Here is a 27,839-nt window from a genome sequence, read left to right on the forward strand (position 1 = left end):
GCGGTACTTTTTTGGACATAACTGCGTGTGAGATGTCTGTCTTTTCTTTCAAATACAGTGAATTTATAAAAAGATAAATATATTTTAGATTTTTAAATCAAAGGCAGTCCAGACTTCCAAGCCTCTCTCTTCTGCATCTATTTCATGCTCCATTCTCAACTCAATCTTGGTTGTTCAGATCTCTCATCTTTCAAGTAAGTGTGTTATTCCCTTGAACAAAGCTGGTTTATTGAGTTGGCCTCTGTTGAGCAAAGCTCTCTCTTCAGAACCATTTTGTTGGTCATCAGACATCCCATGTCATAGATGTCTCCTTCTGATTATCTGTGCTCACCTCCGCAGACAACAGCTTTCTTGAGCTAGATCCTAAAGGCAGAGTTTAAGCTTTAGAAGGGTAAGTACAGATAAGCCAGTTTAATCCATGTGTGATTTTTATTGTTAGGTCCTAGTATCCATGGACCAAATATTTTGTGAGACCAAATTTCGGGGTTGAGGATATACTTACCTGCCTTTCTGTAGGATGTTTTAAAAAAAAAATTGTTTATATTTGGGAAAAGGAAATTCGCAATTAAAAATATGGTATAAATAAACATTAGGCTTTAATTATATGCATACTAGATTGGTTATATAAATGAATAATTACAGCATGCATTCTGCGTTCTCTCTGTATACTAGTTTGTATAAATAATTACGCTTTTGAGTAATTTGGTTACAAACTATGAATATATTACATTTTCTAATTATGTAAATCTTTAAAGACTTTACATGCTTATGAAATGGTTTCTTCTGAATCCTAGACATTTTATGTATTCTTAAATTCTATTAAGTATGCTTCTAGATTACAGGTTATTATATCTAAATATAAGATATCAAAGCTCAGTAAAAGGACATCTAGTTGATAAGTAAAAGAAGTTAAATGGTGATGGATGTTATTTTTCCTTTTGGATTTCTTTTCATTAAACTCCTATAACATGCTAGACATTTGCAGTTGGGTGACATTATTTCCCTACCACTCCAGTTCTCTGCCATTTATTTCAAGCCCTCTTCCTTTCTCTCATAAATTGTAGCAATAGACGCACTAATTGGTCCCTGATTGTAACATTCACTTGCTGTTTGAATATGTTCTCCAGACACTACCAGAATTTTTTTTCTGAAGATAAATTAGGTTTTGCCAATTTTCTAAAAGGTCTTCTGGGTTTCTGCTTTCTAAAGGAGTATGTTTAACATGACATTTAACGATCGTCACATCTTTCTAGTCTGCCCCTCTGCCTTCATCTCTGTTCTCTCTCTCCTTTCTGTTCCCCATCAAATCCTCTGCCATAGACACACAAAGTTTGTTAGGAGATGTTGTGCACTTGCTAGCTTTTACTGTGCTGTTCCTGAAATTCTTATTATATGCTTCCCTTTCTTATGATCATCTCTCTAAGCTCAGCTTGAATAAATATCTTATGTGATGCTTTCCCATGAGGCAAACTCCCACCCCCCCCTGCCTTTTCCTTACTATCATTAGTGCTGTTCAGCAAACTTCTGTTTTAAGTAATTAGTTCAGTTCAACCATAAATTAAGCACTATATTATACTGTAGTTGGTTGTCAGTATTTTTATCTCTTCTGATAAATTGACAGTTTGGTGAAAGATGATCCCATTTTTCAATTCCTGGAATAGAATTAGAGTCCAGCTGGTTTTAATAATGTTACCTGGCATATTTGCTGCCAGAAAGACATTTATTGAATATCTGGTTGATAAACACGCACTTGATGATCACCTGCTATGTGCTCAATTTTGAACAATATGTTATTAGGTCCATCAAGCTTGTTGTGACTCAGCAACCGTAAGTACAACAGAATGAAGCACTACCTGGCCCTGCACCATCTTAAGCATTGTTAGTGTGAACTCATTGGTACAGTCACTATGTCAGTCTTACCTCATTAAGGGTCTTCTTTGTCACTGACTCCTCTATGAAATATACCTTTCTCAGCTACTGCCCTCTTGATAACATGTCCAAATTACATGAGCTGAAGTCTTGCCCTTCTAACTTCGAAGGAAAATTCTTAGATTTGCTTCTTCTGTTTATGGCTTGAGTCATAACTTGCATCGCTTTTCATTTGGTTGAGAAGGCAACACAAACATCTAAATTAACTTATAAGACGTGGCTCTGTAGCTGAATGGACAGTGCATTGGACTCCTAAAGTAATGTATATGAAACTAAGAAAGAAATTCTAGTTTGAGTAGTGTTTAGTCAAAGGAAAGGAGGAGCCCTGTTGATGCAGTTGATAAAGTGCTGGACTGTGAACTGTGAGGTCAGTGCTTTGAATTCACTAGCAACACAGCAGGAGAAGATGTGGTAGTCACCTCTTCTGTAAAGGTTACAGCCTTGGAAACCCTAATGTACAACCCAGTCATTGTGAACCAGAATCAACTCCCACAGGTTTGGGGGTTTGGTTAGTTCAGAGATTGGTGATAACAATAAAGTGGAATCAATCCTTCATTGAGAAATCAAACTGGGTCTTCATAGATAATTTTCAGATAGTTGAAGGATGGCACGAATGTTGAGAAGTGCCTAAGGCTGAAGTTTGTACTGCATTTGATAAGTGGCATTAGCAAAATGAAAGTAATGATTTAGGAAAAATAATCTGGCAGGAGAATATGAGATAAAAAGGGGGAGGAATTAACAGCAAAGAAATTAGTTGGATACTATTTCAATAATCCTGACATGAAATTGCAAGAGTTTAAATTTAAGTAGCAGTAGAAATAAATGGATGATGTGAAAAATAGATTGGAAGTAAAATCCTTCTGGCTTAGTGACATTGAATATTGAGACTCGAAAGGGAAAAAGAATTTAAAGATGACCCCCAAGTTTAGAAAAACATGGAACCATTTTTTCTGAAAGATAGATACTTCCTTTGAATTTTCAGATATTAGAACAGACCAGTAGAAATTTCCAGTAAGCTGTTGTAAACAGCACTAGAGATTAAATGGCTGAAGTAATCTAGATACATGGGATTGGGGATCATCCTCAGAAGTTATAGTTGGAACTGGGCCAGTGCTGTCTGTGTTTCTTAAACATTAAGCCTAATGTCGTGAGTATTGTGATCTGAATTCTCAGCTTCCTAATTTGTGTGATCTTTGCAAACAGTTATGTCTTTGTAACTATGACTACATCCTTCTTCGTCTAGCCCAGTAAGCTTCTTTGGCCTAGGTAAGTGTCACTGATGCCAAAGGAATTGCTCGCTCAGAGTCTTTTTTCTCTGAGTATGAAAATAATTTCAGAGATGTGTTACAGAACTATGAGTGTATTCTCTCTTCCGCTGAATTATTTTGTAACTGGAATGATTTTCTTTTATGTGTGGTAGTTGGAGGAAACGTGGACTGGAAGCAAATAGCAAGTATTCAGGAATCCATTGGAGAAACCAGTTCTCAGAGTGTTGTTGTTGCTGTAGATAGGTAAGCTATTTATTTTATTCCCTTTCACATGGCTAAGATTTAAATTCTATAACATTTCAGCCTTAGTAAAAGGGAAAAAAAATTCCCAAAATAATTTTTATAAAGTAATCAAAGACTCTATATGGTCTACTGTGATTTAAATGGTAAAAGTATCTATAGTTTGCTTTTTAAATAATAACGTATAGGAAGTATAAAAATGCATCATATTTCTATATGCAGCATACCCATGTAAATAGTACAGTGCATATAACAGACATGAAACTAATATGCAAAGAGGTTTCATTAAAAAAACATATAAAACCATGTTTAAAATTGTAAGTTACTAATAAATACAGGGAGGTTCAAAAGGTTTGGGGGAAAGATGGATTTAGAAGATATGGAACGTCTCCATAAAATTTTTAAAGCTCCTCATGCTAGTGGGAATTGGGGAGATGGATACCTTGGTGAAAAGGAACCACAGATGTTTTATTTCTTTTTCAGAAAACATATTCCCCTTATGATCTCTTGTGAAAGTGGAATGGAATTTGTCTTTCTGGGTCCCTGCTATTTAACTGCATTATAAATAAAAGTAAAGGGTTTTTCTAACAATTCTCATTATAAGTTTCTTTGGAAAGAAAATTCTTTTGAATTTATGCATTGTATACAGTATAGATATTACTATGTTTTACTTTGTTTTCTAAATGAAAACACATATTATGGTTTCTTTAACTGGAACTTTTGGTGTGTTTCAGAAGGTGTAAAAATGCCCAGTATATAGAGCATCTAATGCTCTTCTGATGATGATTTATTTCCCAGATAAATGTCCACGCAACCAAAACTTAGCATTTTATAACAGATATTTAAATTATTTTTTTAATTACAATGGATAGAAACAATATGTTGTCATCTTTTCTTGATGGCCTAGAGATTCATGTTGCCATCATCATTTTACTTTTTATAAAACACTTTGTTCTGAGTACAGACAGAACAGTGGCTGCTGACCCTGGACATACTTCCTAAACAGCAGTTCTCAACCTGTGGGGCGCAACCTCTTTGGGGGTCAAACGACCCTTTCCGAGGGGTCGCCCGATTCATAACGGTAGCAAAATTACAGTTATGAAGTAGCAATGAAAATAATTTTATGGTTGGGGGTCACCACCACATGAGGAACTATACGACAAGGTGGCGGCATTAGGAAGGTTGAGAACCACTGTCCTAGAAATTTTTCCTTGAAAAAAATTTTTTTAAATAATCATTTTATTAATGGCTCCTACAACTCATCACAATCTGTACATACGGCATCTGTGTCCAGCACTTTAGTACATATGTTGACTTCATCATTCTTACGACACCCACTTTCCACTTGAGCCCCTGGTTTCAGCTCATTTTTCCCTCTCCCTCCCTGCTCCACCCGAACCCCCGATAATTTATAATTTATTATTATTTTATCATATCTTACCCCATCCCACGTCTCCCTCACCCACTTCTCCGCTGTCCGTCCCCCAGGGAAGAGCCCACATGTAGACCTTGTCCTCTGTTCCCCCTTTCTCCCTCTCCTTCCCTCCACCCTCCCGCCATCGCCACTCCCTCCACTGGTCCTGGGGGGTTCACCTGTCCTGAGTTCACTGTATTTCCAGTTCCTGTCTGTGCCAGTGCACCTCCTCCAGTCCAGCCGGATATGTAAGGTAGAATTGGGATCATGGTAGTGGGGTGGAGGAAGCATTTAAGAATCAGAGGAAAATTGCATATTTCATTGTTAACTACACTGCATTCCGATTTGCTCCTCACCTCCCCGCAACCCTTCTGCAAGGGGATGTCCAATTTCCCTGGGCCCTGGGTCCCCACTCTGCACTCCCCCTCATTCACAATGTTATGATTTTTTTTTTTTTTTTGTCTTTGATACCTGATAACCTGATCCATTCACCGCCGCCTTGTCATCTTACAGGCTGGTGTGCTTCTTCCATGTGGGCTTTGTTGTTTCTCAGTTAGATGGCCCCTTGTTTATCTTCCAGCATTTGGACCCCAGATTGTGTGTAATTTGACAGCTTGGCACCATCAGCTTTCTTCACCGCATTTGCTTATGTACCCGCTTTGTCTTCAGCATTCGTGTTGGGGTAGGCTGGTATGCTTCTTCCTTGTGGGTTTTGTTGTTTCTTAGCTAGATGGCCACCCTCCCCCAGGGGGAATTCACTTCAGAGGACAGCACTGAAGCTGCAGCTTGGGAAGAAGGGAAGGGGAACTGGTCTGGTCGGAGCGCATGTGAGCCAATGAGGTGGGAAGGGGAAGAAAAGGAAAGAGTGGAGCACATCCTGGCTCTCTGAGCCCTGGGGACATTGTGCGTTTTCAGAACAGTGATGCACGGAGATGACCACGGGCCGCACCGCAGGACAACATTCCTCATTGACCCATCTCACCACTGGGTTGAACGTCAGCCCCTGGGGGCATGCATCAGAGCAGCAGAGGGAGCAGAGCAGTGAGGTCCTCAGGGATAGAGGCAACGCCGGGGCATAGCACCCAATCAGACTTGACTGGAAAGCACACATGAAAAAAAACAAACAGACCCTGAACTATTCATACGGTTATATATGTATGCATATGTGTGTATAGCTGTTGTTGTAGACATTGTTTTACCTTCTGTTGTTGCCTTGTTGCACTCAGTCTGGTGATGGTACATAGCATGTCTACGGAAGGGATAGGCAGAAAAAACAAGCCAGAAGAGAGAACAACAGGGTGACAGATCAGGGGAGCATGGGGATAGGGGAGGGGGAAGGAAGGAAGAGGATTTTAACAAGCACAGGCACAAGGGAACAACAAGTGATCCAAAATCAATGTCAAGGAGGGTGCAGGAGGTCTTGCAGGTCTGGATCAAGGGCAATATAACCGAGAGGAATGCCTAAAACCCAAATGAAGGCAGAACATGATAGTGGGACAAGAGGAAAGTACAAAGAAACAGAGGAAAGAACTAGGAGGCAAAGGGTACTCATAAATACAGGCATATAAAGATGTAAATATGTTTATATAAGATGAGGGGGAAATAGATCAATGTACACATATTTATAGGTCGAGTATTAAGAAAACAGATGGACAGTGGGCCCCTACACAAGTGCTCCCCCAGCACAAGAACACTTTGTTCTAACAATTAGGCAGTCTGAGATGCTCACCTACCTGACATTATCGCTGAAGACAATGGGTGCACAGGAAAATGTGGTGAAGAAAGCGGATGATGCTTGCCTACCAAATGATATAACACCTGAAGTCACTGAAGACAATGGGTGCACAAGAGGGTGTAGTGAGGAAAGCTGATGGTGCTCAGCTACCAAAAGATATAGCACCTGAAGCCTTAAAGACCTGAAGATAAACAAGTACCATCTAGCTGAGCGACAACAAAACCCCCACGGAAGAAGCACACCAGCCTACCCCTACTCGATCGCTGAGGACATAGGGGGTGCATTAGCAAAAGTGGGGAAGAAAGCAGATGGTGCCCGACTATCAAATGATACAGCATCTGGGGTCTTACAGGCTTGAAGACAAACAGATGGCCATCTAGCTAAGAAACAACAAAATCCTTGAAAATTTTTATGACCACTTGGCCACCCTTGTGGTGGGGAGGATGGCTTGGGAAAGAGGAACCCTTGTGGGGTGGTGGCTATGTATTGGGCTGCTAACCACAAGACCAGCTGTGTGAAATCACTAGCGTCTCCTTGGGAGAAGGCTGAGGCTTTCTACACTGGTCAAGAGTTAGAATCTCGGCGCCCCACAGGGCAGTTCTACCCTGACCTACAGAGAAGGGCCCTGTAAGTTGGAGTCAACACAGTGGCAGCAAGTTTATGGGGTGGAGGAGATACTTACTGTTTTATTGTACCTATTGAAGAAAGATTGTGTATCACCTGACACCAGGGAATATGAGGCTTCACCTACCCCCGCAGCCATAACTTCAAGATTTTAAATGATAATTTAAAATCTTGTAGTTATCTCCCTTTTTATATTAGGAATTCTTCACCATTAGGATCTAGGAGATTATTGGCATAGTAGTTAAATGCATTGGGCTGCTAACTACAGGTCAACAGTTCAGAATCACCAACTGTACTGCAGGAAAAAGATGGACTTTTCTGCTCCTGTGAAGAGTTAAAAGTCTCAGAAACTCGCAGGGACAGTACTTCCTTGCCCCTAGGGCAGTGGTTCTCAACCTGTGGGTCGCAACCCCTTTGGAAGTTGAACGACCTTTTCAGAGGGGTCACCCGGTTCATAACAGTAGCAAAATTACAGTTATGAAGTAGCAACAAAAGTAATTTTTTTAATCATTTTATTTGGGGATGGTGCAATTTATCACAATCCATACATCCATCCATTGTGTCAAGCACACTTGTATATTTGTTGCTATCATCATTCTCAAAACATTTTCTTTCTGCTTGAGCCCTTGGTATCAGCTCCTCATTTTCCCCCCCTGGGGGGTCACTACAACATAAGGAACTGTATTAAAGGGTTATGGAATTAGGAAGGTTGAGATCCACCGTCCTAGGGTCACACTGTGAGTCAGCATTGACTTGATAGCAAGAGTTTGGTTTGGGTATTAATCTGTATTACCTAATCCTCCAGTGTTTGCTAGGGTAGAATTTGCTCGTCATCACTGAACCTAATTTCAAAAGTATTACTAAATTGTGTAGCGATAAATTATATCCAGGTATGATTATCTTTAAACTCAAACTGTTACTTAGCATTATAGTTTTATTTCAGTGTTCTAAATACAGTTCTTGATAGCTGTCATTGAATTGATCTCAATCTATGCTGGTGATCATGCACAATTTCATTTTGTTGCTGGATCTTTTTGGAAGCAGATTACTAGACCTTTCTTCTATTTAGACCACTAGTTCTACCTTTATACTGACCCATCTTACACCTTGGAATATTCTGAACCTATCAGAAAATATATGCAGTTCTTTCTACTGCACTTGTTCTCAGCTATCTTTCAGTTAGCGTCAGTCTAAAAAGTATAGCAGTTATAGTACTTTAGGCTGTTTGTGTATTGCATATGGTTTTATAGTATTCGATACAGAATCTGCAAGGGTTTATCAGGTGTTTGTTTGTTTAATTTTGTTTTGTTTGGGTGTGGGCATTAGTATCACAATAGAGAAAGCACCAAACTTATCTCCATCCTGGTGTTTTTTCAGGCACGGATCTTAATATTGTTGCTGGGGGTCATGGAGTTGGCTGTGACCTATAGCAACCCTTTGCACAACAGAAGATAGTTCCTATGCCTGAGCCAATAGATGAAACCACTGTGTCAATCCATCTCTCATTGAGGGCCTTCCTCTTTTTCACTGCCCTTCCACTTTACCAAACATACTGCCCTTCTCCACGGACTGGTCTCTACTGACAATATGTCCAAAGTATGTAAGACTAATAAGCCTTGCCATCCTTGCTTCTAAGGAGCATTCTGGCCTTTATTTCTTCCAATACAGATTGGTTTGGCCTATTAGCACCCTAGGGTACTTTCAATAGCCTTCTTCAGCACAATTCAAATGCAACAATTCTTCAGTCTTCTTTATGCAGTGTCCAACTTTTATATGCATGCAACGAAGGATACTATGGTTTGGGACAGATGCATCTTTGGATCTCTTGAGTGCTGCTTCCGTGAGCACTGATTGTGGATCCAGGAAAGACAAAATTCTTGCCAATTTCAACCTTTTCTCCATTTCTCGTGATGTTCATAAACATTGATCCATTTGTGAGGATTTTGTTCTTTCTACACTTATTCTTAGCCAAAAGACTGAGAAGCGATTTTTTAACTTCCTTACAATGAATTGTAGTCCACACTGAAGGCTACAGTCCTTGATCTTTATCAACAAGTGCTTCCATTCCGCCTCACTTTGAGCAAGCAAGGCTGGGTCGTCTACACATGTCAGGTTGTTCATAAGCTTTCCTCCATTCCCGATGCCATATTCTTCTTCATAAAAGCCAGTCTTCTCTGATGATTTGCTCAGGAATTTTAATACTTACACAATTATCATGCTTTAGTTCTTTGCTTTTCATACAACAAATGCAGAATCCATTTCTTTAATTTTGTAAAGCATCTAGCTCTTTGAGTATATTAAGGCTTAATTTCAAATGCCTCCATAGACCACGATGCTCAACCATTTGGCTTACCTCTAGTGGACATTACTAAAAGTAGAGTGACTCCAAAGAGACTGCCAAAGTGAGTACAAATTTGGATGGCCTTTCCCAGGATGCATGCTCCCTTTATGCTCCACCATCATGCCACGTATACAGAGCCAGTATCTGATTGCTCTTGGTAGTTCTCTGTTACTTTTTGTCTTGTGAGCACCATGTTTTCTCCACTTTCATCTTCCTTCCCCGCGGTGGCATATCAACTATACTTCTGTCCTGTAGCCTCTACTTTCTCTTAATTTAAGACAATGATGACAGCAAAACCCTTTTTCATCCTTTGGTCCTTTCTTGTTGTTTCTCCTGTATAAAGTACTTTTGTCTCCTGTGGTATGGTTTGCTTATTGTAGTCATTGACCTCCATGAAATACTTCCTAGTTCTACAAATCAGCTAATTGCTTTTTAAATGTATTTTCTAACAGTTTTCTTTTTCATTCAAGAGGAGTTTATTTTTTTCAGGTTTTTTATGTTTTGAACTTCTCGGTTCCATCTGTCGGTGGATAAATAGGAAAATGTAACTTTTTGGTTTTCTCCCCCCAGATTGTGGTTTCAGCCAGATTTACTAATTGTACAGACAGGAGTGGTATAGGAGATCTGAAGACATTTCTTTAGTGGGGACTAGGATTTGGGGCTATCGTGTGACTTTTTTAACTTTTTCCTTTTTTGATTACTCATTCACAGGACGTATGGAAAGATGTTCAAGGACACTGAGGTTAAAAACCATGTTATTCAGAAACATTTAGATAGTAATACTAGGGATGGGGTAGTGGCATAGTGATTAAGCACTCAGCTGCTCAGCAAAAAGTTGGCAGTTTGAACCCACCAGCCACTCCACAGTAGAAAAAACCAGATGATTTGCTCCCATCATGATTTGAGCCTAGGAAACCTGATTGGGGCAGTTCTGCTCTGCCACATATATTTAAACACATACAAACACTACCATAAAGTCGATTCTGACTCACAATGACCCTATGTAGGAATTCTGAGACTTAAATTTTTTTTATGGGTACAGGCAGCTTAATTTCTCCTGACTCTTATCATAGAGGAGCCTTCAAAAAGTTAATAGGAAAAGGGAATTAAAGGCAGTGGACATTTCCCAAAAACTTTGTGAAGCTTCATCAGAATCAACTCAGTAGCAGACAGCAGCAGCTGTAGGAACTTTTAAAAACTAGAATAAATTAAAATGTTTTAATCCACATTTTGTTCAGGAAAGTATGAGGTAGGTATTGTGACATAATTTCTAAGAAGGTGGACTGTGGATCCAACTCTCCTGGTGTGAATCTTGAGACTTGTGCTTCATTGGTCCTATAACGTTGAACTTATTAAATATTTCTGTGCTTCAGTTGCTTTCAAATTAGCATTACAATCCACATATCTCACAGCGCATTTATGAATATTAAAATGAATGAATATATGTAAAGTACTTAGGATAGTACATACCTTGTAATTGGTAGCTATTAGTTATTACTGCTATTTCAAAGTTTAAGTATTTAAATTGTGCCTACAACTTTTTCTCATATAAATCCTGTTGTGGACATTTTAAGTTAAGGTAGATCACTCTACCCCAAGAGTTACATTAGACCCTTGGTTCCAACACCAGATGTATAAAAATGTTGCTTTCTTTAAAAAGTGGACTAATAAGGTTATGCTGAAGTCTTTGCTGAAATTTTTGAAACATACAAAAAAATAAACAAAGTGTAGAAGGCTTAGCACGCCAAACATTTGAATGGCCTAAGAAAAGTGTGTAGCTTCTGGTCACATGGTATGAAAACATTTGCCAAGGTTATATGAAAATCACTTGTTGTAAGCTGCCATCAATGAATTTTTTCATTGAATGTGAATTTTATTTGTAGAAATGAACTTGTCTAACAATGCTAGTTGCCAGGGAAAGTCACAAAACTTTTTCTTTTGCATTGGGCCAGTTTGTTAGTTGTATCATGTTTTTCTTGAGATATTCACCATGGGTGTTTGTAAATCTATGAGTACAATTGCTGTAATATATTTCATTCTAATAGTAATATTGAATCTTACTTTAATAATATTATTAAACACAAAGTGATATGCGTGGAGTTGATATTGGGAGAACCATTTAAACTTCAGTTTTTCTAAGCCAGTGGCTCTCAACCTTCCTAAGGCCGTGACCTTTTAATATAGTTTCTCTTGACCCTCAACCATAAAATTATTTTAGTTGCGACTTCATAACTGTAATTTTGCTACTGTTATGAATCAGGTGACCCCTGTGAAAAGGTCATTCATCCCCCAAAAGTTGGGAATAGCTGTTTAAGCTATTGGGTAAAAAAGTTCATTTGATTACCTAGGTTTTTTGTTTTATTTTTTCATTATCCGGTTACTGTGTTTTTTTCCTTTAAAATTGATTTTTAAAATAACTAGTAACCCAGCCCAGTTACATGTGAACTTAAATAAGACTTTATTTCTTCCTAGGATATTTACAGGGTCAACAAGGCTAGATGGAAATGCTATTGGTAAGTGCATATGTTGTTTACAAACTGACTTTTATGCTTAAAATTTGTTTTCTTTAATTAAAGTAATGGTGACTTTTACAGTTGTTGGTTTTTTTTTAAATCTACACCAGAGCAATTTATTTTAACAAAGTGGTTTTGAATGCAACAGTTTTGGAATCTATAGATTCTTTTTTTTTTTTTTTTTTTTGAGATTCTTAATGTAATTTTCTCTATATTATAGTGGATTTTGTTCGTTGGCTCTGTGCTGTGTCCATGGATGAATTACTTTCCACTACACATCCAAGAATGTTTAGTCTACAAAAAATAGTAGAAATATCATACTACAACATGGGAAGAATAAGATTGCAGTGGTCTCGAATTTGGGAGGTTATTGGAGATCACTTTAATAAGGTATTTGAATAATTACAGTATTTATATTAGTAATTGTTTCCTTTGTTTAAAATATAAATATCATCTAATTAAGAGGGTTTTTCCCCCTTTAGAGCAATTGTATATGGCTTTGTCATTAAATTTAGAAAACCCCTTGAATACTTTTTAATAAATGATTGCTCTAAATTGTAAGACCTTATTAAATTACCTATTCTTTTTGAGAACTATGATTAAAATACACTACTACTTTTGTAGCTGATTTTAGAATTTTTCCATTGTGGTTTCTAATTTATACTTACTCTAAAACAAAAATTAAAAATTTTGAATTTTCATTGCTGATTCTAGTGTCTTCTGTTTCTCTTGTAATTTATAGGTTGGCTGTAATCCTAATGAAGATGTAGCGATTTTTGCAGTAGACTCCTTGAGGCAATTGTCAATGAAGTTTCTAGAGAAGGGGGAGCTTGCTAATTTCAGATTCCAGAAGGATTTCTTAAGGCCTTTTGAACATATAATGAAACGAAATAGGTATTACATTGTTAAATTGCCTAAAATCAGAAAGTGCCATATTATTTTCTCTAATAGGGTAAAGAAACAAACCGAAGAACTTTTATCTAATGCCTATTCAAACATTTATATTAACATTTTAGATCTCCCACAATTCGAGATATGGTTGTACGATGTATAGCACAGATGGTTAATTCTCAAGCTGCTAACATTCGTTCTGGATGGAAGAACATTTTCTCTGTGTTTCATCTCGCTGCATCTGATCAAGATGAAAGTATAGTGGAACTTGCATTCCAAACAACAGGACACATTGTCAGTGAGTATTGTTTTAGCCATGTTTAAGTTTTGAAGCACACTTTCACAAAGTTGAAGGTTTTCAGAAAGATGAACTCATAAGATGTTATATTATGGGCCTATTAAAAAGTCTTGGTAATACTGTTGGGTGAGCACTGGGCTGCTAACCTCAAGATTGGTGTTTCAAATCCACCAGCTGCTCTTTGTGAGACACATGAAGTTATCTGCTCCCATACAGACCTATAGCCTTTGAATTGTTATTTAGGGTCACTCTGAGTTGGAACTGACTCAGTGGCAGTGGGGTTTTGGTTTATTATAGTCTTTAAGTTCACTGAGTTTTTCCCTGGGAAATCACAGTGAATAATAATTTTATTAACATTAATATGTATTATATGCCAAGAGCTTTTAACTTTCATAACTGTATAAGATGAACCCCCTTTTGACATATAAGGAAACATTAGCACTGGGAAGTAATTACAAGGTCACAGAACTAGCAGATGATGGATTTAGGATTTAAATGCAGGGAACTTAAGAACAAAAAACCTTTGTTTTTCACTATATTTTATAGCCTCCTTTGACATTAAATGGGCATGAAATACTAAGGATACAAAGTATGCTTGTGTAGAAGATGGTCATCATCTTTACAATCAAGAAGAACAGCATTGTCAGAACTATGATTTGCTAAGTGCTTGCTTGAGGGCAAGCATTGTCTGAGCATTCAGCCTATATTGTCCTGTGTGGTACTTAGAACTCTCACCCTTTTATATATGAAAAATGCGAGACCCAGTGCGATTTAATGAATGCATTCATTCAAAAAGTGTCTAATCCGTGTGTAGCATATGCCAGGCAGTGTATTAAGTGCTAGACTTGTAGTGTAAACAACAGACGTGTTTCCCTGCCCTCACTACTCCAGGTGGTAGAGACGTCTTGAACTCCACATCTGTGGGATGTCAAAGCTCTTCATAACCTGTAAGAATTATAATGTCCACCTAGGGGTTCATGTTTCCATAAGATTAAAATTAATTTTAATATCGCAATTATTCTGATATATTTTTCTCTCTTTCAGCTCTTGTGTTTGAAAAACACTTTCCAGCAACCATCGATTCGTTTCAGGATGCAGTGAAGTGTTTGTCTGAATTTGCATGTAATGCCGCCTTCCCAGACACAAGTATGGAAGCAATTCGACTTATTCGCCATTGTGCAAAATATGTGTCTGATAGACCTCAGGTATAATGCAATTTAGTAAACAAAATATTTGCTGGTTACTTGTTTGTCTGAAATCTAGTTTATCTAGAAATTGAGAACATGCAGCATTTTTCAGTGAGACTTAAAAGAATCTGAGCTTGATTCTGAGTTAAAATAGCTAATTATAAGAGCTCCCATTTATGGAAGTATTTTTCTGAATGTTTCAAATATATTAATGTGTTTAATTTTCTTAATAGTTTTCTGAAATTGGTAATGGTATTAGCCCCGTGCACTTCTCAGATGAAGAAACTGAAGCACAAAGTAGTTAAAAGTTTGCCTATAGTTGCAGGCCAGGAGCCCTGGTGATAGAGTCGGTTTGGGGTTGGGATGCTAACTGCAAGGTCAACAGTTCAAAACCACCAGCTACTCTGCTGGAGAAAGATGAGGCTTTCTATTCTGTAAAGCTTTACAGTTTAAGGAATTCATATAGGCCGGTCTACCCTGCCTTAGAGAATCTCTGAGTTCAGATCCACTCGATGGCAGTGAGTTGAGAATTTTGTTTGTTTTCATGTTTTTGTGGGTCTTTTCTGGGAGGTGGGGAGTCAGGGGTGGGACAAATTACAGGGCTGGCGGGCAGACAAGCGGGGGCTAGAGTACTGCTTCATGTGTGCTAGCACCCTGCAGCACCAAAGCTAACTGGGGCAGGATAAGTTTCAGTTCAGTAGGTGATGGTTGAATTAGCAATATATATCTGAGTCTAAATTTGTAACTGTTGTGAGGAGAAATGATACATCATAATTTAGTAATACGATTTTTTACTATATACTAATATGAACCAATGGGTTATATCGTACTTTTTGCAAAAATCAACTCATTTGATCTTTATACTTCCCAGTGAAGTTAATGTAGCTTCCTGGTGTCATCGTCATTTGGAATGATAATGCGAGTCTCATGTAATGAGACTAGTAATGCAGAAAGGACTATGTATGGATGGTGCAAACGGTTTACACTTGACTACTAACCCAAATATGGTGCTTCAAAATCACCCAGCTGCCACATGGGAGACAGGCGTGGTGACTTGCTTTCACAGAGATTATAGTCCCCAGAATCCTAGGAAATAGTTTTACCTGGTAGCACATGAGGTCACTGTGAATCAGAATAGACAGCATTGGGTTTGCTCACTTTAAATAATGCAGAGTGGTGTCAGAATTGAAGCTAGTAACCAACTTTTGGGTAGTAGCGTAGTCTCCTTAGGCAATTTCTTTTTAGAAATTATAAAATTACTCACTTTTAATTTGTAAAGCATTTCATTTTGGGGGTTGTGTGGTTTTTTTGTTGGTTTACTTTTTGAGAAATGATATGCTTAACGATATGTTTCGTCTTTAATAATCCTACCTTTCTTCTTGAAGACTTTCAAGGAATACACAAGCGATGATATGAATGTGGCGCCTGAAGACAGGGTGTGGGTGAGAGGATGGTTCCCAATTCTCTTTGAATTATCCTGTATCATCAATAGATGCAAATTAGATGTAAGAACCAGGTAACAGTCAGTATTTGTAATTAAATTTTGAAGGATTTCTTTTGACTTTAATCAAATTAACTTCTCTTATGTGAACATGTTATGCAGTTGACATTGGTAATGTATGTTATCACCTGTATGTTAGCACTTTAATAGACATATTTGAAGGTGTTAAATAGAACAACAATAAAAAATAGAAATATGTTACTTTTTCTTAAAATTTCATTTTGACCAATTTTGAGTTTTAGCTCATAAGTTCATTTGTTATTTTACACATTGCTTTTTTCATGTTTGTTTCCAGTTTGAAATTAAAGTTAGTTGCAAAATTAATTTTATTTCCAAATAAATTATAGAATGGTTTTTAAGTTTCTCTTTGAATTTGAAACAGTAAAATAATTGTGACTAGTCCAGCTTTGCTAAAAAGAATTGAACTCTTTCAAAAATATTTTTGTTAATATATGAGGAGGCTTCGAAGGTTCATGGAAAAATTCTTATTTTAAAATTATTTTTGTCAACAAACTTTCAGAAGCCCCTATGTAGTCTCTTTGTTAAAACTATTATGGTAAAAAACTATTTACAGCTTATGAAACAAACATTAAAACATTTTTCACATCACAGTTCCTTCCCCATAGTATAGTTTTTCTCATCCTCCACTGTTGGCTGCCAAAATTGAAATGGCTGATACCTGTCAGCAAGCATTTGAGCCCATTGTGAATTCGATTTTACATTAGTTATGTTTGTTGACAGAAGGAAGGGTTCCAAAGCAGTATTAAAATCCCTTTAGGAATCTTGCCTTTCAAAAGAAGCATCAGTCGTTTGGAGATTTAGCTTTACCGGATTTCTTTTTTTAATCATAAAAGTAATACATACTTGAACAAGTCAGATGATAAATGTTTAAAGAATTTATCTCTCTTCTTGATGAGACAGTCCCCTCTCCTCACTACCTCCAAGCAAGGTTAAGTTTGTCTTATATCCTAAGAAACTTCTCACATTTATAGCACTCTGTGGTGTAACAACTCTTGCAAAACAGGTAATCCAAAATAAGTCTCAAATCTAGAGAATTTATCATAGAATTTAAAATATTAGAGTATTCATTTTGCATTTTAGGCCTGGTGGAACGTTCAATAAACCTTTCAGAAACGTACTGTTAATTCAACTTTCAATAGCCTCTAATTTATGTAAATCTAAATTACTTTTGATTTTCCGCTTTCAAATGTCTGCTGCTTCAGTGGAGTGACTGGCATACCATGACTAACATAACTTGGGTTTATAAGCCCAGCATATAAACCCTGCACCTTGCTCTGGTTTATCGATGGAAATCTATCTGAGGGGACCTGTACTTGCATTCTTAGCCTGTCCTTGTATGGAACCAAATGCTTTCTTTCACCGCAAACCATGTTCAGACAATGAGTTTGTTCTTACTGGTAAAAGGGAAGAAAAATTGCAGTAAGTTTTGATGAGAGCTTTTGATCCCCCTGCTGTGCCTCAGGATTTATGAGCTGTTATTTTTTAAGTTACATTTAAAGTTACATCACAGTCATTCACATCGCACCTTAAAATACAAAGAATTTTCATATACATTTTCATTTGGTTTCCCAAAACCCTATGGTTGTGGAAACTGCAGTTAGGGTTATACTAGGGCCCCAAACCATTTTTGTTTTAACCTGTACCAGCTACTGAAGTATTGCTTCAGGGGTCAGGGGTGGTGGTGGTGGACATTTTTCTAGCAGTGCACATCCTTGAAGATTTCTATGGATCTCTATATTTCCTTTAGGACCTGGAAAGCAAGATTCTCCCCATCTCCTTTCCCCAGCCTTGGGAGGTAGCGGTAGCATTCAGTTGCACGGAAGGTCCGGGAATGGACTTGGAGATTGTTGTGAGAGAAAGACTGTTTCTGGTAGTGAGTGGTAGCTATGACGAGTTCTCCTGAGGCAGCAGTATGACTGCGCGTAGAGAAGTTTTTGTACTGCTGCTGCTTGTGTTGGCAAGGAAGCTGTGGTTCGACAGACTAGACTGGTGTGCACTTTCCATTCGACCCAACTGCCTGAATGTTACTTCATGCAAACTTTTCTCAAATCGTTCATATGGACCAGGCATGTACTGAGTCTGAGTGTAGTGTCAAATGCACTAGACCAGGTTTCGGTATTTATGGAATCTGTCCAAGAATAATGTGGTTTGACTTCCCTGTCAGACCTTGGGGAATATTTATAAATTGAAGAATTTCTGTAGTTTACTTGAAGAAAATAACATACAGCAAAGTGACAAAGGAATAATGACTCAGGAAAGCAATTTCAAGTTTGAAGTTTAACACTTTTCAAAACCCAGTGAGTGACCATGTTCCGACAGCAGTTGGTTCATTCAGCAAATCCTCACTGTGTCCCTCTTGATGAGGGACTCGGCCTGGTGTCTTGTGACTCCTGCGCTCAGGTAGCTCGTATGCTACTTGTGTGGCAGTAGCCTGTGAACAAGGTTCATAGTGTTAGTTAAAAATCCCTCTCATTTTTGTTTGGAAAACATTTTATTGCTTGGGTGAAAGTATACAGAGCACATTCATTTTCCACTCAACAGTTCATACACTTTATCTCAACATCAGCTACAGTATTCGTGTCTTCTTCCTACTTCCTCTTCAGATTTCATTTCCATTCGTCCCTTTTTCCTGCCTTCTGAACTTGGCTTTTGCGCAAAAGCTGCATTTTTGTCTCGTATGGTTGAAAGTACCAAAGAGTATGTTCCTCAAGGGCATTAATACTCACTTTTTGGCATGTCTGTAGGAAGTCCTGGTGGTGTAGTACTTATGTGTTGGGCTGCTAACTGCAAGGTCAGCAGTTCAAAACCACTCGCTATTCCTCAAGAGAAAGCTGAAGCTTTCTACCTGTAAAGAGTTACAGTCTTGGAAACTCACAGGAACATTCCTAAAGGATCACATTGACTTTTGGGAAGTGGCTCAGTGGCTGAGTTGGGTTTTTGTTTGTTGGTTTGTTTGTTTGTGTGAGGGCTGTCTGTTCTTTGGCTGAAAGGTGATTACAGGAGGTGAGTTTTTTCTTTGCTCTGGATGGAGAGAGAACAGTGGCCACTCACAAGTTTTTAAGGTGCCAGCCCCTATTCACCAAAGTAGGATGGTAATCTTTATGAACTGTGTTATGCCAAGACTGTGGTCCTAAGCCCCCAAGCATAGTGACTCAGTTCTGCAAGGTGTGTGGTTATGGCTATAATGTTTTCATTCTTTTTTGCCCACTGTAGGTTGTATTATAGTTATGGACATATTTATAGCACATACAGATATGTGTGCAGAAATACACACATACAGATGTACTCCTATATACCATCCCTTATCTGCTCCGCTTGCATATTTACCTATGTATCTACTCATAAATTAATCATTATTATTACTGCTGACATCTGCATATGTCCCAGTGTCTTCCATTACCTTGGTCATGTTATCCTGATCTCCCTTTATTATATAATACTTTCTCTTTCCCTAAGTTAATACACGTCTACTCAGTAGTGATATTTCCTCCCTCCCACTTCCATCCTCGTTAACCATCACAGAATATTTATTGTATATAAACCTTTACTTGACTTTTTATGTCAGTGGGTTCCGCACAATGTGACCTTTTGTGATTTACTTGTTTCACTCAGCATAATGCCCTCCAAGTGCAAACATGTTATGAGCTGTTATTCTACACGCTTACTTAACGTCATGCTATGCTCATTTTAAAAACAGAATTGTCTTTGTTGTTGAGGTGTTGAAACTCACTACTCTTGTGTCATGACCTCATAGCAACTACGTAGGTCAGAGTAAACTACTCCATAGGGTTTCCAAAGCAGTAAATCTTTGCAGGAGCAGACAAGTCTAGTCTTTCTTCCCTGGGATAATGCTGAATTCGAGTGGCCGACCCTGTTAGCAGCCCAGCGCTTAACCTCCTACACGCCCAGGATCCCTGATGTGCTGAACATTGGAGACTAGTTCCTCATCAACATGCCATGTCAAAATTCACTCTGCTGTTAAGATTCTCCTTTCACTCGTTCAGTGCAGTCTTTTAATGTGCATAAAGGCTCATTTTTAGGGGTCCTACCTAGTTCATCTGCTTCTGTTTATGCATTTTTGGTTATGCTTGTTATTTTACTTATTCAATATATTAGAGCCTCTAGTATTGCCACTATTTTTCATTCCTTGATATATGTTTTAAGTTTTATATGTAGGACTTTGATCTTTTTTGAGTTCGTTTTTGTATATAGTGTGAGGTTATTTCCTGTCTTTATCCCATTTATTGACTTTGACCCACTGTCAAAGATCAGTTGTTCATCAGTGGATAGATTGACATTTGTGTTCGCAATTTTGTCCCATTGGGCTACACATCTTCCATTACACCAGTAGCAGACTTGTTTGATTATTTTGGCTTTAAAGTAGGATAGAAGATCGGGTAGTATGATGCCTTCTCTCTGTTCTTTAGTAGTGCTTTATCCAGAACCTCTTTCCTTTCCTTAGAAAGTTGGTGATTCATTTTGTCACTTCATTAAATAATGTGCCTTTTATTTAGATGGGATTGCATTTTATCAGCACATCACTCTGGGAAGGAGGCCTGGTGGCATAGTGTTCTGCTAACTGCAAGGTCTGCCGTTCAGAATTGCTCCATCGGAGTAAGAAAGGGCCTCCCTCCTGTAGAGGGAGTTACAGTCTTGGAAACTCACAAGGACATTTCTACCCTGTCGCTATAAGATGGCATTTACTCAGTGGCAGCAAGTTTGGTTTGTTTGTTTTGTCTGGGTTCCATTCTCAAGGGGAATGCTTTCAGCCTCCATTGAGAATAATGTTGACTGTTATTTATTGTATAAATGACCTGTAATACAAAGGGGGTAACCCCTCCCCCTTTAAAAAAACAACACTGAAAAAAACCTCCACTGGACAGAGCTTTTGTAGTATGCATTTTTCCTGTGAGGTGAACATCAAGCAACTTGCTCTGAGTTAGTGCACCCAATGGCATCACCTGGGAAAGTTCTCTCTGGTCACAGTGAATTTTTTCATAAAAGCCATTCTGCTCAAACCTCATGTTTTGTGGTGGCCAGTTTAAGAATGCAGCTGTGAAATTTTGTTTCCTGCTCAGGAAAAATGCCACAGAAACTGTTGTGGTATTGAACACAGCTTACAAGGACAGCTTGCTGGATTCATCTTGTCTTTTATGTGATTTGTTATTATCTCTAGTGTCAGGTGTTAGCTTTATTATATGTGTTTGCTTGCTGCATCCTCTTTGTTGTTTTGTTTTTCTGTATCCGAGGAGGTGTCTATATCATGTGTGCTCTTGTGGTCATTAATCTGGCCAAACTCTCATCACATGTCTCTAAGTTGGTGGGGCTGCTGCTCTGTTTGTGATATGTCCACTGGTCTCGCCAATGCCTGAGGAAATATCTGGTGTTGCTGGTGAGATGATGTGTATACCTGGCTGGTCCCCTGGGAGTATATGGAAGGAATGTTGTCACTGAGTAAGGTTGGTGTGTGCATACTACTGGTTGCTGGCTGGTTGATGTGAGGGTATCTGGGTTGTCAGTCATGTGATGGGCGCTACAGAAACTCTCATGAACTGTCCCAGGTGAGCAACAATGGGCAAGGGTAGCTGGAACAGGCACAAGCCTTTGGTTTCAGGAAGGGCTGTGTAGAGGGCAAGGCTGGGGGATGTTACCAGTTCACATGTGCCCTTTTGGAAGGCATGCCTCTTTCTGCTAGCATATGATGTGGAAGAGGGTGTGCCCCTTGTCCTTAGGTCTCCAGCACTAGTGATTGAAAGAGTAGGTGGCACTACTAGTATGTCGGGCCCCCAGTTGGAGTGGCTGGCCATAGATGCAAGGTTCACCAGTCCTCAGACTCTTGTTGCTGGCAGCCAGATGGAGAAGTGGATGCTTCCTTTCACCAGGCCCCAGCTTGGGTGGCTGGGCAGAGAATTGGGTACAGCTAAATTTTGGACCCCAGGGGCTTACTGTTGGGTGATCAGAGGGGACATACCATTTCATTGGCACTGGGCACAACTGGCTAGGCAAAAAAGCAGGCAACTCTGTTCTGCTGGGACCCAGGCAGAGAGGCTGGCATTGCTGGTCCCTAGGTGTCCATGCAAGGGACTGAGTGAAGGGGTGAACTCTAGTCTCTCAACCCCCAGCTCTGGGGGCAGGGTTATGGTAGGTACCGGCAGGCTATAGTCATATATAGAGGAGGAAGAGTGGTACTGCAGGTCTGTAGACTTCTAACTCAGTGCGGAAGATGGGCATAGTGAATGTAGTGAGTTCACTTTATGTTTGCAAAATATAAGGGACACTTTTGCTGGCTTTGGACCTGAGTGCAGACACTCCTTGTCTGCGTGGTGATGGTGGGGGGGGGGGGGTATGATTTCAGTGGAAATGCTATTTGCTTTGTCTCAAACATGATTGGACTGCAGGTTCAGCTGACAGAGCTCTGGTGTCTGCACCTACTGTTTTTATGGTTTCCCCTTCTCTTCTTAGCACTTGGGCTGATTTTCAGCCTTGCCTTTGATGGTCAGGGTTCCAAAGCTGTCATCTATATCCAATTCACTTGTTTTATTGAGTCTTGGTTATATGATGGGCGTTATGTGGCCTCTGGGTATGCTGCTGTCTACGTTTTTGAAAAATGGACTTCAAAAATTTCCATTTTATTTCTTCATAGACTGTTTTGTTTTAGTGCTGAGAAGTGACAGTTGTGGATATGCTTGCTTTTCTTGGCCAGAGTGCTGAAAAAATAATATTCACCCAACGATGAAATTTTTTATGTATGTTTCATATATGATTTTTAAATGTTGGGATGATGGTATGAGTCTAAGGGGAAAGTCAAAGAAAAAATGATTTTGAAGCCAAGGCTTTTAGCATTTTTTCCCTAAATGATGTGTCTTAAAGAACTTGGTTTTTTGAAATTTAGATATCTTAAAATTCTATATCATGTGTCAATATAAAACTGATTTTAAACTTACTGCCTTCAGTAGCTTTGGGAATTACCAAACTCTGTTTCAAGAAATGGGTTCTGATATGTATTTTCGTGTGTGTGTGTGTGTGTGTGTGTGTGTGTAGTCTCTTCTAATTACGTTTTGTCATTTTAGGGGCTTAACAGTAATGTTTGAAATAATGAAAACATATGGCCACACTTATGAAAAGCATTGGTGGCAGGATTTATTTCGAATTGTTTTCCGAATCTTTGACAACATGAAGTTGCCAGAACAGCAGACAGAGGTAAAAGCAAACAAAAATTCTAATCCATCCTAGTTAATTTCTGTGTTATAAATCATACACATTGAACAGAAAAGAACTCCTAGTAAGTTTTTCATTAAAGGATGAGGATATAATGTCTTTTTAGAATAGAAGTGAATTCATAGATTTGCTTTCATTTTTTAATTTTTCATTGTTACACTTCTAGTCATTGTTAAACTTCTGGTTTCTTACCTTGTTTTAACTTGCTACAGCTATCCTAAAGCCCTTAATTTCCTGTTCTATTTCATAATGATGACTTATTTTTATTTGAGTAAAGACTACAAAATAAAATTCAAATTGTTTTTATTTCAACGTATTTACTACAGACCAGTTATAATGTGCCTTTCAGGAAGTGTGGTAGAAGCCTTCATATTTTCCCATTTTGTTTCACATAATAGTATTGATGCAGACTTCTACAATAAGTCTGTATTAATTTGAGAAAAGTAAAGAGTAAAAGGTCATAATGTGAATATTACAGTGATGTTCTTAGAATTAAGGCAAATGATACCAAAAACAGTTCAGTTTTATAATGTAATAGGTGGTTGTGGTTTGTTGGGAATAAAGTTAAATTTGAATGTAAGCCAGACTTAAATTTTAAGTATGAAAAAATATGTTTTTAATTCTACTTTTTATGAATGGTATGAATTTCATTTAATGGTTTTGTCTCCCAGAAAGCTGAATGGATGACAACTACTTGCAACCATGCACTGTATGCGATCTGTGATGTGTTCACCCAGTATTTAGAAGTGCTCAGTGATGTGCTTTTGGATGAGATCTTTGCACAACTATACTGGTGTGTCCAGCAAGGTAGGTCTGTATCAAATGTTTTGGAAAGTATTACATATGACCATGATAATAAATAAATGAATCGTTCTTTTCTTTTCTAGACAATGAGCAGTTAGCACGATCTGGTACAAACTGCTTAGAGAATGTTGTTATTCTGAATGGTGAAAAATTTACCCTAGAAATCTGGGATAAAACTTGTAACTGCACATTGGATATCTTCAAGACCACAATCCCACATGCGTAAGATGATTTTACACAGCTTTATATACGTATATTTTATTTAAGTTTGATAGCAATTAGTGAGTGATTATAATAGAAATCCTTTTCAATATTCCCCACCACAATTTGTATTCAGATTTATTACAAATTAATACCTATAAGCTATAGTATACACATGAACCAATTCTTTGTAAGCTAAAATCCCTTAATCTTCTAATACTCAGGTCATTATGAAGTGAATCTACTGACTTTTATAAGATTGTATTTATATAGATCAAACCACACAGTGGTCTTTAGTTGGGGGATGGGCAGAGGAGACAATGACAACAACAACCTAATATGTTTCAGTTACTATAAATTTAATAATCAAATTTATGTGCAAATAGATTTTACAGTTAATGTCAGTTCCCTTAAGGGATGAGTTTAGAATTGGATTACAGTGAATTACCAGCAGGACAGATGTGTAGTCAGTCTGATTAACTGACAGCACTTACAGTGTTATAACACAGACTTGAATTTCCTTCTCCGTTCCATCTTGAAGCTTCTATGGCCTGCAAATAATTTGACCTTAGGTCTGCAATGTCTATATCCACAGGTAGATTTCTCTTTAAAAGATTTTTGTCAAGCAGCCAGGCACTGGCAGAAATCTATATACCTGTTCTTCATTAATGAGCTGTCTCAACTGACATTTTGCACTTCAAACAGTAGTATAACTGTTGAACTATTGAACTATTTTGTGCATAACAACCTGATTCTGGTAGTAATGACACTGATGTGCTAGACGCTGGCTGTGATGCTTAAGATTATATGTCATCTGGACTACACGTGATTCCTGATGCCATATTCTATGTCATATAAGCCAGCTTCTCTGATTATTTACTCAGATACAGAATGAGTAAGCATAATGAGAGAGTACAATCCTGTTGTACACCTCGCCTGATTTTAAACCACACAGTATTCTCTGGTTGGTTGCCACAACTGTCTCTTGATCCGTGTACAAATGTGCACAATGACGTGTTTGGAACTCCCATTCTTCTCAAGGTCATCCATAATTTGTTAGGACCCATACAATGAAAAGCCTTGACATCGTCAGAGAACACAGACACCTCTCTGGTGTTCTCTGCTTTGAGCCAAGATCCATCTGACATCAGTAGTCATATATCCCTAGTTTTACATCCTCTTTGGATTCCATCCTGAACCTCTGGAAGCTCCCTGTCAAGGTACTGCTGCAGCCCTTTTGGACAAAATTTTACTTGCATGTGATATTAATGATAATGTTCTATAATTTATGCATTTTGTTGGGTACCTTCCTTTGGAAAAGCTACAAATATGGATCTCTTCTAGTCAGTTAGCTGTCTTCCAGCTTTCCTGACATAGACAAGTGAGTGCTGCAGGTGCTTCCTCAGCTTATTGAAACATTTCAGTTGATATTCCCCTAGAGCCTTGTTTTTGGCTAATGCTTTCAGTGTAGTTTGAACTTCTTCCTTCAGCACCATTGGTTCTTGCTCATATGCTGCTTCCTGAAATGGTGGGATGTTAACTAGTTCGTTTTGGTAGTGACTGTGTATTCTTTTACATCTCTTGATGCTTCTTGCATTATTCAATTTTTTTGCCCATAGAATCTTTCAGTCTTTCAGCTTGAGGCTTGAATTTTTTCTGAGTTCTTTCCATTTGAAACGTGCTGAGCATTCTCCTCCCCTTTGATTCTCGAGTCCCAGGTCTTTGCATATAATGTCATTGTAATATCTGGAGCTGCCCTTGGACATGCTGTATGTAGCACTTTTACTTCACTTTATAGATTGGTGGACTTGATCTGGTCTGGGCTAGGATGTTTTCTCAGTGTTCAATTGCTCTTGTATATAAATAATTCTCTCTTTTTTTTTAAACACTTTATTAGGGGCTCATACAACTGTTATCGCAATCCATACACACATTAATTGTGTAAAGCGCATTTGTACTTCATTCTCAAAACATTTTCTCTCCACTTAAACCCCCGACATTAGGTCCTCATTTTTCCCCTTCCTCCCCGCTCCCCCCTCCCTCATGAGCCCTTGATAGTTTATAAATTGGTATTTTGTCATATCTTGTCCTGTCCGACGTCTCCCTTCATCTCTTATAAACATATGTGTGTGCATGGATTTGTTTCTCTAGTCTAAACAGACTAACGCACTATCTTTTTAGTTACCTTTTGCTTTCTCATGAATGATGTCTTGATGTCCTCCTGCAGTTCATCCGGTCTTCTGTCATTAATGGTCATTGTGTCAAATCTGTTTTTAAGATGTTCTCTCAAGATTCATAGTTGATAGACTCAAGGTTGTATTTTGACTCTTGTAGACTTGTTTTCATTCTATTCAGCGTTATTCTGACTTAACCTATGAGCAATTGATGGTCAGCCCCTGGCCTGGTTTTAACTGCTGATGTTGCGCTTCGCCCTCGTTTCTTCTGTGTATTCCATCTGGAGAAGTCTGTGTGTACAGTCCTCTTTATTGCAAAAGCTATTTACTTTGAACAAGTAGTTGGTCTTGCAAAATTATTTGATGTGTTCTCCAGTTTTATTTCTATCATCGAGTCCATATTTTCCAACTACTGTTAATTCCTCTTTATTTACAATTTTTACATTCCAATCACCAATGATTATTAGTGCATCTTGATTGCATGTTTGATCATTTCTGACTGATGACTTTGTTAGAATTCTTTAATTTCTTCATTACTATGGTTTGTGGTTGATATATAAATTTAAATACTAGTTAAAATGATTGGATTTCCTTGACGGCAGATAGATATAACCCTAGCAAGACACTCATGGTACTATACCCCATGGATGATTTTGCACTGTCCGTTTTGACAGTATGACTCCATTCCTCTTTTTTATGTTGTTCCTGGCATAGTAAATCATGATTTTCTGATTCAAAATGGACAGTACCAGTCCATTTCAGCTCACATGCCTAGGATATTAGTCTTTATGCATTCCATCTCATTTTTTTAAATCAATTTTTAGGGGCTCATACAACTCTTATCACAATCCACACATACATCAATTGTGTAAAGCACATTTGTACATTCACTGCCCTCATCATTCTCAAAACATTTGCTCTCCACTTAAGCCCCTGGCATCAGCTCCTCAACCAGGAGCATTTTTCATGCTGTAAACAATTTCCTCAGTACAACTTTTCTGGCCTTTTTCTCACTAATGCTATTTTCAATTTTCTTAAAACATCTTCCAAATTTACCCCCATGATCACTTTGTGCCCTTCAAGGGGGGGGAGGGCAACAACCAACTATTTAGATTATACTTTTAGGGTTCCTTAAACCTGCCACATACCTTTCTGAGCTGATCTCTCTACCTGAATTTTTTAAAATTATTTTATTGGGGGCTTGTACAATTCTCATCACAATCCATACATCCATCCATTGTGTCAAGCACATATGCACATTTGTTGCCCTCCTCATTCTCAAAACATTTGCCTCCCACTCAAGCCCCTAAATCAGTTGCTCATTTTTACCCTCCTGCCCTACTCCCCCCTCCCTCATGAACCCTTCATAGTTCATAAATTATTGTAGTTTTGTCACAAGTTGCCCAGTCCGATGTTTCCCTTCACCCTCTTCCCTGCTGTCCATCCCCCAGGGAGGAGGCAATACTTAGATTCTTGTAAT

The 27,839-nt window shown here is 38.3% G+C and overlaps 1 protein-coding gene across 1 annotated transcript in view; it reads left to right on the top strand.

Moving 5' to 3' along the window:
• ARFGEF1 (ADP ribosylation factor guanine nucleotide exchange factor 1) overlaps positions 1-27,839 on the top strand; it is a 145,948-nt gene that overhangs the window by 91,004 nt on the left and 27,105 nt on the right. Inside the window, exons 23-32 of the mRNA XM_004697529.2 lie at positions 3,350-3,440; positions 12,024-12,064; positions 12,285-12,454; positions 12,807-12,958; positions 13,081-13,253; positions 14,298-14,458; positions 15,826-15,956; positions 23,033-23,162; positions 23,852-23,987; positions 24,068-24,206. Of these exons, the coding sequence (XP_004697586.2) occupies positions 3,350-3,440; positions 12,024-12,064; positions 12,285-12,454; positions 12,807-12,958; positions 13,081-13,253; positions 14,298-14,458; positions 15,826-15,956; positions 23,033-23,162; positions 23,852-23,987; positions 24,068-24,206 (1,324 nt within the window). The remainder of the gene's footprint in view (positions 1-3,349; positions 3,441-12,023; positions 12,065-12,284; positions 12,455-12,806; positions 12,959-13,080; positions 13,254-14,297; positions 14,459-15,825; positions 15,957-23,032; positions 23,163-23,851; positions 23,988-24,067; positions 24,207-27,839) is intronic.

Source organism: Echinops telfairi, unplaced genomic scaffold (genome assembly GCF_000313985.2).
Source record: "Echinops telfairi isolate 266 unplaced genomic scaffold, ASM31398v2 ScPeMD7_1;HRSCAF=3_0, whole genome shotgun sequence".
NCBI classification, from domain to species: domain Eukaryota; kingdom Metazoa; phylum Chordata; class Mammalia; order Afrosoricida; family Tenrecidae; genus Echinops; species Echinops telfairi.